Source organism: Pleurodeles waltl, chromosome 3_2, assembly GCF_031143425.1.
Source record: "Pleurodeles waltl isolate 20211129_DDA chromosome 3_2, aPleWal1.hap1.20221129, whole genome shotgun sequence".
Lineage (NCBI taxonomy): Eukaryota > Metazoa > Chordata > Amphibia > Caudata > Salamandridae > Pleurodeles > Pleurodeles waltl.
Genome location: NC_090441.1, coordinates 11,435,119 through 11,451,199, shown reverse-complemented (window position 1 = coordinate 11,451,199; position 16,081 = coordinate 11,435,119). Strand labels below are relative to the sequence as shown.

General features: G+C 44.4%; 1 protein-coding gene across 5 annotated transcripts in view; it reads left to right on the top strand.

Annotated features, from left to right (window-relative positions):
- ACACA (acetyl-CoA carboxylase alpha) overlaps nucleotides 1–16,081 on the top strand; it is an 895,081-nt gene that overhangs the window by 828,910 nt on the left and 50,090 nt on the right. For all 5 annotated transcript variants that reach the window (XM_069226569.1, XM_069226573.1, XM_069226571.1 and 2 more), the window contains one exon: nucleotides 12,510–12,680. In XM_069226569.1, coding sequence (XP_069082670.1) covers nucleotides 12,510–12,680 — 171 coding nt within the window. The remainder of the gene's footprint in view (nucleotides 1–12,509; nucleotides 12,681–16,081) is intronic.

The window sequence follows — 16,081 nt, the reverse complement described above, 5'->3', positions numbered from 1 at the left end:
TGGGAACCCCACCCTCCAAGACATTCTGCAAGCAATTACAGCCTCTCAATAAGTACTTGAGGCTAAAATCAACACATTGGTGATGGATATAGGATCCTGTGTGATGACCATTGCTGCCTGGCAGAACTAGTCACCACAACAGAGAAAGACCTGAAAGAAGTATCACCCGCACTGAGCCATGGAGGCGAACGTTCAGACATTAGAAATGAGAGCAGAAGACGTGGAAAATAGATAGCGTCAAAACAACATACAGGTGGTGGGCCTGCTGGAGCATGTCGAGGGGAATAGTATGATGGACTATATGGAAGATGGCTCTGGGAGTACTTCGCAGTGGATGGTCTCTCCTTGTTCTTTAATGTTGAGAGAGCACACAGAATTCCAGCACAACCCCAGCTTCCTCCCCCCACCCCCTGTGGTGGCCAGGTTGCCCAATTATAAGGACCACAACCACGTCCTGAGTCAGGCAATGAAGAAAGGAGACCTCACAATTGACAACAGCACAATCAGGATCTTCCAAGATTTTTAGCAGTAAGTGCAGAAACAGAGCTATACATTTCAAGAGGCCAGAAAAAAACTCAAGACAGGTGGGCATCTCCTATGCAATGTTGTTCCCGGCCCAGCTGAGAGTGGGGATGCTGGACACACATCTTCCAGACCTCGGAGGAGGTGTGGAGTTCAGTTGACCAGCACCCACAGTCTGGGCCAAGTCAGTTCTCCCATGGAGGTTGCCCTCGTCGGGCCAGATCAGGGCGATGGTCTACCAACCTTAGTAAGGCTGCCCCTCCAAACCCAGAAAGTGATGGCAGTGATGGCATTGATGAGCAGTAATGGAACAAGTCCCCAGTCCTTGACGGAGGACGAGGGTGCACCGAGCTCAGACTCGGATTGTGGGTCCAACTCTTCTGGAGAGTCTAGCACTGACCTGCCAATGGTGACTCCTGGGACATAACATACATTATATGATCCAGTTACCCTGTTGATACAGTATAGGAGCTGCAAGTGTGTGTTTGAGCTGGGAGATGTTGGGGAGAGAGCACCAATCAGGTTTTCTGTGTGCCACAAAAACATCACTAGTATTTGCTGCCGGGTGGGGGGGATCCTAGCAAAGAGTGCGATTCCGCCACAACCCCTATGTAAGTGTTGCACGTGGGTCCTCCCACGAGTGCTTGTAGATTAAACGTTTGGATGGGAGGTCGTTGCCTGCTGGTCCTGGGGAGTAGAAGTTGGGATGAATGTTGTTTAAAAGGGAGCACATGAGTCACAGCCTGCTTGGTTTCACATCCTTGAAGAGCATTGGGTTGATATCATATGGTGGGACTATGCTATGGGAGAGAATTGCGGAATCGTAATATAGAACAGTGGAACAGTGGCTACACCCATGAACTATAAATTACTCTCTTGGAACATTAGGGGGATGCACACAATGAAGACATAGTACAAAAGGTTTTTATATCTAAACAGGAGAGGGATCCATGTAGCACTGCAACAAGAGACACACCTCACGGCTAAGGGAGGGGGCTGCACTGCACCGAAAATGGAGAGGTCAGACTTACTATACCACATACTCAGCCTACGCAAGGGGCACATTGATTTTAATGAGATCTGGTGTGCCTTCCCAACGGGAGACCTAATAGACCCAGAGGGGAGATATGTGGGGGGTGATGGGCCACCTAGAAGGTTGAGACACAGCTCTACCTAACGTCTATGCCCCAAATGTGAATCAAGGAGCTTTCCTCGCAAATTGATCAGGCCCACTGGGTCCCTACCTGGTCCATACTGCCGTCATAGGAGGGGACTTTAACTGTGTAGCAGACCCCAAGGCTGACCACTCGCATCCCCCGCTGAGTGACTCACTAGTACTCAGGACATGCCGGATCTTCACGGACTCACAGATACAGTGGGGCCAGATAGACATGTAGTGCCAGATGCCCCCACAGGTGTTGGATTACTCCTTTTTCACAAGCTTGCATGACCTTTACATATGTCTGGACACATTCCTCTGTACCTCAAATGTACACGAGATCTGACCAGAACAATATCAGACCACAATCCGGTACTGTTACAGTTGAGGTGGGAGTGCCCCAAACCCTGAATTTCTATATGGTGACTAAACCCAAAATCATTGGAGGACCCTCTGTAATGGGAGGTGATTGGGGAGCACATTAGATGGTATTTTTAAAATAACAGCGGCACAGCCTTCTCTCCCCTGGTGGAGTGGGATGCACTTAAGGTCTGATTAGGGGAAAATGCATAATGGAGTCAGTGGGAATCAGGGGCACATTGATGCGGGATGTCATGGGGGCAGAGCAGGAGTTGAGGCAGGTAGAGAAGCACAGGCCAGGGCGTCCAGAATTACAACAAACCCTACTTGAGACGAAAGAGAAAGTGGCAGGCTAGGTAGAAAGGCTCTGCTGTTTTGACTATAAACAATACCCGGTGCAAGCTCAGGCAGAATGCGACAGAACCGGATCACTGCTGGCTTGCTAACCCGTCTAAGAGAAGCTCGGTTATAGTGGAGCTCCTTACAGAGGAGGGCTCTCCATTACATAGGCAAGGGAAGATCAGCAGCCACTTCTTGCGGTACCATACCTGACTCAACATGAGCTACGCACAACATGATGAGGGAACATTGCACGCCTTCTTTGCACCACAGCCCCTCGCAACTCTCACGCAGGATGAGGCTGAAGGACTGGGAAGTGAAATCACTAATCAGGAGGTAAGAGTTGTGGTAAAAGGGTTGGCAGATGGTAAGACACTGGGGGACAAATGGGTTCCCAGTCGAGTTCTATTTGACATATGTCAACAAACGATGCCCCAAACTAGTGGAACTCTCTAAGACTACTAGGGACACAGGCCACATACCGAACTCCATTCGGGAGGCATTGGTGCTGCGCCTATTAAAACCAAGGAAGCCGGCACATTACGGCAGGGCCTACAGGCTGCTGTCAATGCCCAATATAGGTTACAAGATTCTCACCAAGATCTTGACCTCCAGGAGCAACGCAATTCCCATACTCCACTGACTTGCGCATAACGATGCTGAAAGTCCTACCCCATGTGGGGTGTTGGGAGGTAATAGCTGAATGGTGGACAGCAGGGGTGCCAAAGGGGGGGACTTGCTTCGCACTAATGAGCTCCCTTCATTTGAGGACTTCCGGTCATAGTTCGACCTTCCACAGGGCCACTTCTTACTGCATAGAGCTGTGACAACGGAATTCCGTACCAATGGAAAACTGTTATGGCGTGTTGCTTTGGCTCTCATTGTACCAATTAGGCTGCTGGATTTGGGCCTCAGCATCACCTTAATTGTGGGGAACTGAGTCAACCCCACACCATGTGACAACTGTCAGCCTAATCCGTTTCCAGCCACCTAGCAGCGCCTCATCTCTGACCAAGAGCAGGGATGATTTGTGGCAACCGGGCGCATGACTTTGTGACTTCTCAGAGCAAGCGTGGTGGATCAATTTTCATCCTTTTCTCTCAGTTACTTTAGTCTCACACGTGCAAAGACAGACAGAGGCAGGAAATGGTTCAATAAGATTTATTGAATCAATTGTGTCTTAGATAAAATACCATGAAATGCAATAATTAGGTTGATTAAACATACTAGAAGCAAAATGATGACAAGAAAAGTGAAACACAGGAAAAGTCCAACCATACTGTCACTATGCACGATATGTGTGATTATACCTAAGCTATGTTAGAGCACAACAGTACAAGCCATAATCTGCGCTGCACGTTTCCCCCCCTTTTCTCCACCTTCCCTCCCAGAAAGACATTATCCCCCATACCTGAGTATGACAGTAGTGGAGAAGCCTGTGATCTACAGAGACCCCATCCCCATGTCGGCCAGGGAACCAGTGGTCTCAGCGTGCAGCTGTAACGAAGTCAGACAGCATGCAGCCATGGTCATCTGTCCGGAACCTCCCTCTAGTGTGTGATAACGCGTCCCTTTATAACTAATTTACTCACTTTGGGACTCGTTTTAGGTCAATGAATCTTTTGACCCTGATTGAAGACACCTTAGGACGAGATAGCTAATCAACATGTCAATCAATATGTCAATAACATCATCAATATTTATTAAAACAATGCAATTTACCTTAGTCAATGACATGTAATGAAACTCAGGCAACACCATGACCTTTCAGTCATGAATAACCACACCAGTTTAGTACAATTTTGTGAAGTTTATTCCCTATTGATTACAATTCTACTAGCAAGTTTATTACTCTCAAAACCAAGAAACACATTAGCATAGTCACAAAATGGCAACTCTGATAAGATTTCATCAATGCAAGAATCACGAACATTAGAATATAACACAGCGTCAGCATAGGTTATCTTTGGCAGAGTATCATCATAAAGTTATTCAACAAAGCATAGATTCAGTCATTTGTCTATTTGCGTCAATTTAGTGAATCCCTCTCAACTAACCTCTAATTAGCATTGGCATGTTGGGCTTCATGCAAAACAATTTAGTAACACCAATTTGGAAAAAACATCTAACTATGGTCTCTGTCAAAAGAAGCAGTTGGTACCTAGAAAGGAAAAGCAAACAGTCAATCACAATTTCATTGTCATATAGTTACCCTCTGTTTGGGTCAGCACTCGGGTTCGGTCTTCGTCCTCAGGACATCAGTTGATTTGCCATCAGGAATTCAGCTCTGGAAAAAAGGGCACTTCCCTCATAAGGAGGTAAAGTGTAAACGGGCAATCTAAGGGCAAGGATGATTCTAAGTAAAATTAGCAAGTCACTAAGCAAAGTGACAAAGTCTCTGGATCATAGCAAATTGCATCAGCATCTCCCCTAACTCTCTCCTATCCTTCCTGTTCTCCCTAGTTCTCTAGTTCTTGTTCTAATTTACTTCCTGGTGTCAAGGGTTTTTATCCCCTTTTCGTTGTACATTCCCCTAAAATGTGGTTGGACAAGGGGTTGCACCCCACTATCTTTAACAAATTATCTTCACATTAGCTCATCAAATTTGTCACCCCAGAACAGTTCTCAAGTATTTTATTGGTCCTTATGATTGACGTCTTTAGCGGGTGGAATATCCGGTATGATTTCATAGTCTTGTGGTCCTTTGCACATCTTCGGTCAGTGGCTCCATTGTCTGTACCGGTTCAGCCGACCTCGTACCTACGAGTGGTCTACAGTGTTGCATTCAGCTAAAATGTTTCTACAAGCAAGTCGAATTTCATGAGAACTGATCTATTACAGTTATATTCAGCTTCTAGCTTAGAGAAAAAACAAGAGTTCATGTCCTTCAGCAAGTCAGCACACTGCACGTTAGAAAAATACATTTTAATATCCGAGTCAGGCAGCTAGGCCTAGACTCATGCTAACTAAATCCTAATGATTTATTAGCAAAACCTTTACATATATCTATTATTATTAGTGTAAAAGCATATCATAACATAACATTTCAACATTATTTGTCAGTTTCATTAGTCCCCGTATATATTGGCGGCCACTCCCTGTGGGCACATTTCAAACGCACGTTTTAGCAAAATACATTAATACATTTTCCATGCGGCATTATTACATATTAGTTCATAATCATTTCATGTTAATATAGATTATATAAGATACGCTCTCTCACGTGCATGGGACAAGGAAATGTTTTTATAATAAAACAACTGATGTTCTGAGAAAGCATCCCCATGTAAAAATACACGTGTTTCTGTGAATATTAGAGGCGCAGTGTACCACTTGTGCCGGCGATCCTATCTTGCTGCACCTTGAAGAAAGCACTGAGTGAAAGAATGCTGTGCTAAGAAATGTCTTTTTTTCCTAGGCGAAAGGACAACAGGATAAAGGAAAATAAAACACCACCACGACTGTGCCCAATTATAAAAGAATAAAATGAAATAAAAATGAAATGTTACAAGGCTAAAGTGGTCTAAATTAAGTCACAAAAACTGGATCGATAGTTTAGAACTTCATCGTCCGTTCTCCACTATTAATGAGACTTGCTTGGCGTCAACATTTAATGAATGGATTTCTAAATCCCTAGACAATGTACTTCCGGCTAAGACTGTCCAAAACATTGCACGTACAAAGAGGTCCTCTTGGTTTTTTCCTACGATACGACAACATAAAACGATATGTAAACAGTTAGAAAGGAAATAGAGAAAAACCTATGACGATGACTCTAAACGTGAATATAGGGCAGCAATTAGAGACTATCATGTGGAACCCCGCAAGGACTGTTCTATCCTGCCAGAATAGAACAATCCTCCAATTCCCCTAAAGAAATCTTTAACATTTTTAAAGAATTAACTCAAGGCCCTTCTCCCTGCAGCCCAATCCAAGCATCTTTAGAGAACAGTAACAATTTGTCAGCTTTCTTTCATGAAAAAGTTCTTGATATTCAACGAGGCTTCTCCCACCTCTCGGCACAAGAAGCCACTACAGCATTTCAAGACCCTTCGAATGTCACTTTCATAGCGTTTCAGCCTCTGACTGAGAACCTAGTTCTCGATCTCCTATGCACTATAAAATCAGGCTCTCCCCTTGATCCGGCCCCACCGTATATATTAATCCTCGGCACGTACGTTATTGTGCCTGTTCTAACTAGGATTCTCAATAATTCTCTCACCTCTGGTCAGCTTCCACAAAACTGGAAACATGCTGTCATCAAACCTTAATTAAAAAAGCCTAGGCTTGATCCTAGGTCTTGAGCAATGACCAGTTGCCCTTCTGCCGATAAAATCTAAAGTTATTGAAAAACATGGTAACAAACAAATTTCAGGCTTTCTCGAGGATTACAATCTTCTGCATCACACTGAGATGGGTTTCAGACCTTTGCATAGCACGGAATCTGCCCTGTTGGCGGTTACCGAGGACACCCGTCGATGCTTGGATTCAGGTGGCTATGCAGCAATTACCCTTTTGGATCTGAGTGCTGCATTCGATAATGTAGATCATGATATTCTCCTTCAGAGAATCTCTTGGATGGTCTTTTCTGGGACCCCATTTGAGTGGCTCTCCTACTTCCTGAAGGACAGGACCTTTCAAGTCCTAGATCGATCTTTTTTTTCTAAACCTCTGCCACTCAGTTGTGGGGTGCCGCAGGGCTCCTCTCTGAGCCCTACTCTTTTAAACATTTATATGTCCCCCCTGACAAGAATTATTAAGCCACATGGATTATCTCTAGTATCTTATATGGATGATACTCAGTTGGTCTACTCCTTCTCTGCTAAGAATACCCAAGAACAGGCTACCTTATCTTCCTGTCTCTCAGATATTGCCAGATGGATGATAGAGAGCAAGCTTAAGCTCAACAATGGGAAGACAGAAGTTATGATTGTCGGGAATCCTTCCTTACGTAGGCAAGTTCACTGCTAAGGATGGGGACCTAAGGATCTACCGCCGCCTAAAGATTCCATAAAAAGCTTGGGCTTTTGGCTAGACCCGCACCTTACAATGGAATGCCATTCTAAGAAACTGGCAGCTACCTGTTTCGGTTTTCTAAGAACCCTTAGGAAAATCTTTAAATTACTTCCATTTTTACCCAAAAGACTTCTTACTCAGGCTCTGATACTTTCACGTCTCGATTATGGGAACGTACTGCTCCTGAGCTCTCCCTCGCATGTTCTAAAGAGACTTCATGTGGAGCAGAACGCTGCTGCTCACCTACTCACAGACACCCCCAGACATTCATCTGCCACTCCAGCTTTGGCTTCCCTCCATTGGCTTCCGATTGAACAACGCATTATTTTTAAAGCTATGTGTTTTATTCATTGAGACCTTCGAAACAAGGGCCCAGTCATCCTCAGACGAATGATCACTCCCTATAACCCCCCGGAGAATACTCAGATCTTCTTCAGCCTTTTTAATGAACTCCTTTCGTGCTAAGAAAGTTACATGGTGGGGGTAGATCCTTCGCCTGTAGAGCAGCTAAGATCTGGGAACTCCCTCCCTTTGGAATTTCGTCATGACATGTCAGAATCTTCTTTTCGTAGAAAATTGCAAACTGTACTGTTCCCTGTTTAGGTCTGTTCCTCTTACCTAGTGATCTTCCTCAGTGCTGGGAGGCTTTCGGGTAGCCATGCGCTCTACAAATCCTCGAAACTAACTAAAGTGCACAGGGCTAGCTGCTAAAATAACATGCTCAGAGGCATCACTAAAATGGCTCAACGACAGAAGGCACCACACAACCTGTCAATATGTAGTAGTGTTGGCAGGCACCATTAAAGCAGACACATGCTTATATAGGGCGATACAGGAGGACATGCTTTGGCCACCTGAAACCCTGAAGACATTTTGAAAGCAGCATTTGGGGGTCCCCGTACCCAAAAAAGACTGGGCGAACATCCTAGAAAGGGTGCCAAACATACCGCAAAATTGATAAATTACTTCATCCTTCATAGAGCATACCTTACCCCAGGGCATATCAACAAATACTACCATACAGTAGATGCGGCATGCCTAAGGTATAGGAGAGGTTGGGGCTCAGCTTAAACACTTGCGATGGGACTGCCCTCAGTTGGCAGCTTACTGGGAAGAGGTCACAGCAGTGGTGGCAGTCACCATCTCAAGCGAGGTTCCCTGTTCACTTGGCCACTGCTTATTAGGCTGGTTCCCGCATACCTCCAAAACAAAGGTCACAGGCAGATTCCACGACCTAGCATTCGTCTTGGCAAAGAGAGAAATCACGAGGCACTGAAAGGCTCCTGGGGGATCCCGAATCGTCATATGGCGAAAGGAGCTTGAGGGGTAGGCTGGCTGTGAGGGGAGGTGCTACTCAGAGAGGCCAGGAGAGGAGTGTGCTCGATGGAGGTGGCATGGGCCTGGGAGGCATTGGTAGACTGCCTAAAAGATCTAGAACCGCAGTCACGTGAATCATCACCGGGTGGATCGCCTGCCCCAGCCCAATCACCAAACTGAGAACGTATGCGGAGGCTGTACATTGCATTCCCTGTATCACATGTACTCAACCTTTGAAAGAAACTATGAGATATCTCGACACCCTGAGAGCGTTACTGCACCATGTAGAGTCGACTTAACAACCAGAACCCCGAAAGTCCTTTTCTTCCGACTTGGGTGAGGAGCGGATGCGGAGGAGGTGGAGTTGGTGAAAGTTGGGGAACATTGTAATGGACTTTACATTGAAGATGTTTAAACTGTAGCTGTTGCCACCAGGCGCCTGATGATACACATATAATTGTGATATTCTGATGATAAAACTTTCAATAAAGTCTGTTTAAAAAAAAATAATAAAGAATAAATCTGAGATGGCATGGCTGGTGCTCAGTCTCCTGCACAGGATAAAATTCTTCCTCCCAAGCCACACCTTCATTTCGGCTCTAAAGAGCAAGCACTAATCCTCTCCCACATCTAGGCAGGCAGTATAGAGCCTTCTTTGTTCCACACTTAACTTTCCCCTCCCGAAGGTCACATTTCAAGCCTCATCACCAGCAATACAAACCGGCTGTCACTGGACATCCTTAAGTTGAGAAAGACAATACAAGGCAAGACTTCGCCTATTACGCTCCATCTCTGGAATGGCCTATCAATGCACCTAAGACTGTTTGTCACACTCTAGACCTTCAATAAAGTACTGGAAGTTGATTTTATTTCTAGTGACTTTACACCACCCTTTTGAACCCCTCTCTACTTTTTACCACTTGACCCACGTTTAGTTTTAACTTCATCTGCATTTCTGTCGGTAGGTATGCCGTTACCCTTGAGCTTTTGCAAACACATACTGTTGAGGCCTCTGTACATTCCTGTACTATACTCTCACAAAGGGTTCCCTGGAGTAGCCGATATTGGAGCGGGACAAGAAGCAAAACTTAAAAAGAACAAAAAAAGCAACCCACCTCCAACCCATCTGCTCTACATAAAGAGTTCAACACAAGTATTTAGACAAGTTTCGTAAACAAGAAATGAGTTTTTTACTTTTTTTTATTTATTTATTTATTTATTATTTGTCTTCTCATTACCATGGTCAACATATCAGAACACAATACTGTAAACACAGTTATGTTAGTTCCAAAATACATCGTCTTATCCCCACCAACTAAAACTTCACATAATCACTAGCTTGATCCATACCACTCGTACTTCACACATCACCCAATGAATATATAAAAAACATATTGTACTGTCCAGTTTGACATGAAACAGGGCCCATATAGGTCAACATGATTTTTTTTTTTTTAAAGGACAGAAAATAGTAGGAAATCATTTATAGTATATGTTCCGAATAATAACGACCCTAGAAACAATCATGGTTAATATTACATGTCCACATACAATTTATATCTAATCAAACATTTTGGGGGTCATTCTGACGCCGGCCGGCGGCAGTAGCCGCCGGCCTGGCTGGGACCGCCAGAAGACCGTCCCGCGGTCAAAAGACCGCGGCGGTCATTCTGGGTTTCCCACTGGGCTGCCGGGCGACCGCCAAAAGGCCACCCGCCAGCCCAGTGGGAAACACCCTTCCACGATGAAGCCGGCTCCGAATGGAGCCGGCGGAGTGGAAGGTGTGCGACGGGTGCAGTAGCACCCGTCGCGAATTTCAGTGTCTGCTGAGCAGACACTGAAATTCAAAGTGGGGCCCTCTTACGGGGGCCCCTGCAGTGCCCATGCCATTGGCATGGGCACTGCAGGGGCCCCCAGGGGCCCCACAACACCCCTCACCGCCATCCTGTTCCTGGCGGTCGAAACCGCCAGGAACAGGATGGCGGTGAGGGGGTCGGAATCCCCATGGCGGCGCAGCAAGCTGCGCCGCCATGGAGGATTCCCATGGGCAGCGGATAGTCGGCGGTACACCGCCGACTTTCCGTTTCTGGCCGCGGCTGTACCGCCGCGGTCAGAATGCCCAAAGGAGCACCGCCAGCCTGTTGGTGGTGCTCCCGCGGACCCCGGCCCTGGCGGTTTTTACCGCCAGGGTCGGAATGACCCCCTTTGTCTCCAAGGACAGTTTTTACAAAGATGATCGTCAATGTTCCACATCTGGTCAAAGAGGACAGCGCGCTACTGAGGCGGCCGGTCAGTGAAAAGTGGTCAGGTTACCACACACCTACTTCAGGGCTCAGGTGGAAAGTTTCAATAGGATAAAAATCAAGGGGGGGGGGGGACAGGTGCCCGGGCACAGAAAAAAGGAGGAGATTTATACCTGAAGGGGTTCTCTGCAAATACCAATTCAAAGGCTGCATATGGGTGTTTGCAGGATAAGCAGTCAACCAAAGATCACTAAATGTGAGGTACTTATGTACTCAGTGAGGACCTCTTAGATGGCTTATTTTTGTTGTTGTTTTGCTTTCAGAGTATTGGTGGACAATATTTGTCCCTGCTCTTCCTTTCTTTCCTAATTTTTATCCTATTAGAACTCTTAGCCTGTGCCCTAAAGAAGGTGGGTGGTCGGTAGACCACCTTTCACCACTACACGCGTCTGCACTAGCGCGCTATTAGCGGTGACAGATATGGAACATTGACGGGTATCTTTGTGAGAACTGTCCTTGGTGGCAAAATGTTCGATGAATATAAATTGTATGTGGACACGTTGTAATATTGTCCATGATTGTGTCTAGGGTTAGTTATTATTTGGAACACGTATTATAAATGATTTCCTAATATTTCTTATCCTTTTTTTAAGAAAAAAATATGTTGACCTATTTGGGCCTGTTTCTTGTCAAAGGGGACAGAACAATATGTATTTTTATATATTCGTTGGGTGATGTATGAAGTATGAGTGCTATGGATGAAGCTAGTGAGTATGTGGAGTTTTAGTTAGGACAGAGTGTTTTGGCACTACCAGATTTGTGTTTACGGTACTGTGTTCTGATATGTTGACCTTGATAATGAGGCAACAAATAATAAATAAATGTAAAAAATTGTTAATGTTTTAATAGTTGTGTTGGACTCTAAGAGTGTGTGGGTTGGAGGCGGGTTGCTTTTTTGTTCTTTTTAAGCATTACTGTACCTTATAAATGGTTTTCCCTACATATGGGGCAGAGTGCATTCTACATAGAAATACAAGTTGGTAAGGTCTCCTGCACTCACAACTGCAGCACACTCAGATTGTGGCACCTACAGACCATATCTATGCAGGCCATAGTTAAGAAATGCTTTTGCTTTTAAAATAAGGTAGAATTGCATAGTTTATCTTGGAATAAAGCAGTTCCTGATTAAAACAAAGGCACACTGGTACGAGAAATGTCTTTCTGATGCACGTCACTAGCATGCAACTTTGTTTGTGAAAAGATTTATATTGATTGGGTGCTGCTCCACTCTGCCGTTTGAGCAGTATTGTTTCTATCTCCCCTAGTGGTTGGTGGTGTTTAGCGCACTGTGCCACGTAAATTGGTTCCAGGCGCTAATCAGTTATTTGCAAAGCAGAAGAACAACGTTCAGTCACTTGATTTAATTTTAGGATGCTAACAGTTTCCCAAAAAGCAGGTATACTGTTCTCCACTTCTAGCTCTGTTCCTAGCATTTCTGTGATGAGACGTCAGGCTGATTTGCACCCAGTGATATCCTCTTCTCTCCCCTGCAGGACATTTTAGAGTGGAAAACTTCTCGGACTTTCTTCTATTGGCGGCTGAGACGGCTCTTGTTGGAGGACGTTGTCAAGAAGAAAATTCATGGTGCTAACCCCGAGCTGACGGATGGCCAGATCCAAGCTATGCTGAGGCGCTGGTTTGTGGAAGTGGAGGGCACAGTGAAGGTAAAGTTGGTTACGAGATTTTATCACTCAGACATCTATGTTATGTTAGATTTGTAGAGCGCATGTCTACCCAAACGGGCTTCCCAAGGCTAACAGGTGACATGAGTGAAAGTACGCTGCTTGTGCAAACAGATGGGTCTTTAGCTCTCTCCTGAACTAAGCAAGTTATTGTTGGCTCTTAGCTGAATAGGGAGGGAATTCCAGAGCTTAGCTGCAAGATAGGCAAAAGATCGACCACACTTCTGGCCCTTTTGATTCTGGGGGTGGCCAGAAAAAAAGAGATTGTTCGACCTTAGATGTTGTGCTTTGCTGTACAGGAAGATGAAGTGCCTAATGATGTGCGACCTCTGAGCATGTGTTACTTTATGTACAATACATAGGGCCAGATGTATCAAAGTTCCATTTTGCATTACCTAAATAGCGAATTTTAAGAAATCGCTATTTAGATAATGCAAAATGGAATGTAACAAAATAGTGATTCTCTAATAGCATTTCTAATTTTAATTTCTTAAAATTCGCAATAGCAAATCGCTATTCGGGAATCTCTATTAGGTAATGAGGCTCCATTCGTTCCTATGCGCCTGATTTCCATTTCCTAATTTGCAAATTCCTTTTAGGAAAAAACAAGGATGCTGAGGCCCCTATTGATGCACCCCTCAAAAAAAGGTGTGCACATGTAAAGCGTACACATGCCCTAGGCGCATGTGTGTGCTACAGGGTACTTAAAAAAAATGCATTTTAATGCATTTTTTAAAAGTACACATGGTTACCACCAACTTGGCGTTGGTGGTAATTGCATTTCCTAAATGCCCAGTTCACATTTAGCAAATGCATGATACATGTGCATAGGAAGTCGCAAATAGGAATTCCCTGTTTGCGATTCCCTATTTAGGGAATCGCAAATTGCAATTCACTATTCTGAGTCGCATTTTTAGGGAATCACTAAAAATTGTGATTCCCTAAAATTGGACTGCAATGCCTTTCGTACATCGTGAAAGGCTATTTTGCATTCACAAACGGTGGAATCTTGCGATTCACATTATTTGTGAATTAAAAATATTTTAATACATCTGGCCCATAGTGTTTTAAAAAAAGATCCTTTTCTTTACTGGTAGCCAGTGAAGGCTGACCAAGGCCGAACATGCAGACTGTGATCCTGAAATATGCAGCAAAACTCTGACTGCAGCATTTTGAATAATCTACAACGTCCTGGTAACATAGCCAGGGCTACCAAGATAAAGTGAATTGTCATAGTCCAACCATGACAAGATAAGAACATGTATCCCTGTTCTCAGAGTTTCTGCAGGGAGCCATCTGATGGTCTTCCTGAGGGCTCTTAGAAGGGCAAAGCAGGTCCTTGCCACTTTATTGACCTGAGATGCCATGGTTACGTCCTTATCTAGGAGAACTCGTAAGCTCTTAACTTCCTTTTTCAGGATAGGACAGTCCCCCAGACATATGGGCCAGCTAAAATGGCCTCAGAAGGAGAGGTTATTCCCCACCACCATCACCTCGATCTTATTGCTATTTAAGCTGCTGTTAGTCATTCAGCTGTGTACTTGCTCCAAGCAGATAGACAAATTAGCGTAAGTGGAGCTCGTATTGGGGACCAAAGATAAGACGATCTGGGTGTTGTCTGCATGTGACACCATAGAGAAACCAGCACAGCAGATGATATCCGCTAAGGGGCGTACATACACTTTGAAAAGAGTAGGGCTCAAAGATGAGCACTGAGGTACTCTGCGCTTGAGCTGATGAATCTCTGACATGCAGGGACCTTCTCTGACCTGGAAACTTCTGTTATCCAGAAAGGAGGTTAAGCAATTTAATGCATTACCCATGATTCCAAGTACTTCTAACCTGTGTCTAAGGATAGAGTGGGAGACCGTATCAAAAGCTGCGCTCAGATCAAGGAGTATGAGCGCGACTGAGCCACTGAGATCTAACATTTTGGTAAGATCTTCTGTAGCCAGTCAGAGGGCAGCCTCCATACAATATACAGAACGGAAGCCAGTTTGGGTCTGGTGTAGAAGGTTATGAGTTTCGAGGAAGTTGGACAAATATCTGTTGACCAGTTTCTCAATAATCTTGGTGACCCAACTTTCACATCATTTGTCATTCTTGTGTGCCAAAGTTGTTCAGCACTAAAGGTGCACCAGAACACATCCCTAACCAGAGTAGTAATAAAACACATCATGAAGGCAGAATGACCCAATATCAGTCCTAGAGCTAAACTCAAAAGGCCAATCACAGGATGCACGTCTTGCAGAGTCTGTGAAAGCACTCAACATTTGGGGCCTGATTTAGAGTTGTGTGGTAACAGAAAATCCTTAAATTTGTAGAGGCGGTGGTAAATCTTCTGTTGAAAGTTTGTACCCTAGTGGATAATCTCTCTGTGTATCGCCACTGCCTCCAGGATCATATGGTGGTGATAATTTCAATGGAAAACTCACCACAGTGTAGAATTCTCCAGCATATGATGTATCACTTCTTTTACAAATCTCAAAATTGGGATGAGACTTTTGCAAAAGCTGGGTGGTTCAGTTCTATGTAAAGGTGTATAGATATTCTGTGTTTGGTTGATTGGTTTTCATTTAAAGTAGCTGGACGTGTTTCCAGTAAAGATAAGTGGGTCAGTTCTCAATAAGGATGTATAGATACGCTTTCAGTAAGGATGGGTTAGTCAAAGTTCACTAAGGAAAGATGGTTGGATTGGTTTTCATTAAGGTAACCGGGTGTGGTTTCAGTAAGGATGCGTGGGTCAGTTCACATTAATCATGTCTGACCCCGCTTAGGTTAAAGGTATCCGATTTCAGCAGCATGAAATCAGTCAGATTTCATTTAAAGTGGTTGGATACATGTTTACTGAGAATATCTGCTCCCCTTACGCTAAGGATAAGTTTATAATATTTAAATAAGGATGAGAGGATCAATTCTCAATGCAGATGTGTGGATATATTTTCACTATAGATGAGGGGAGGGTTTTCACTACAGATTGGTTGGATCGGTTTTCATTAGTGAGGTTGGATAAGGATAGTGGATGAGCTTGCTTTAAGGATGGGTGTGTTTCTTTTCATTAAGGATAAGCTTATCCACATTCACAAAGCTTGGGTGAATTTTCTGTCACTAAGAATTGAATTCTCCAAGAAAATCAGCCATTTGACTTACGATTCAACCCAAATATGCTGAAGTGGTGGAAACCACAAAATATGTTAGATATTTCTCTATCCACACAGCAGAAGTGATACACCCAAAAACAGCCGAAATGGTATTTTGGCCAGAATAAGTCTAAACAGGCCCCATGGGCAGGTGCTGTTCCCTGAGATCTCATACCAAGGATACTTGCTGTGAGTGCTGATGTCTTTGGAGGTGCCCTAGAAGTACTGTGGAGAGAATGCAAA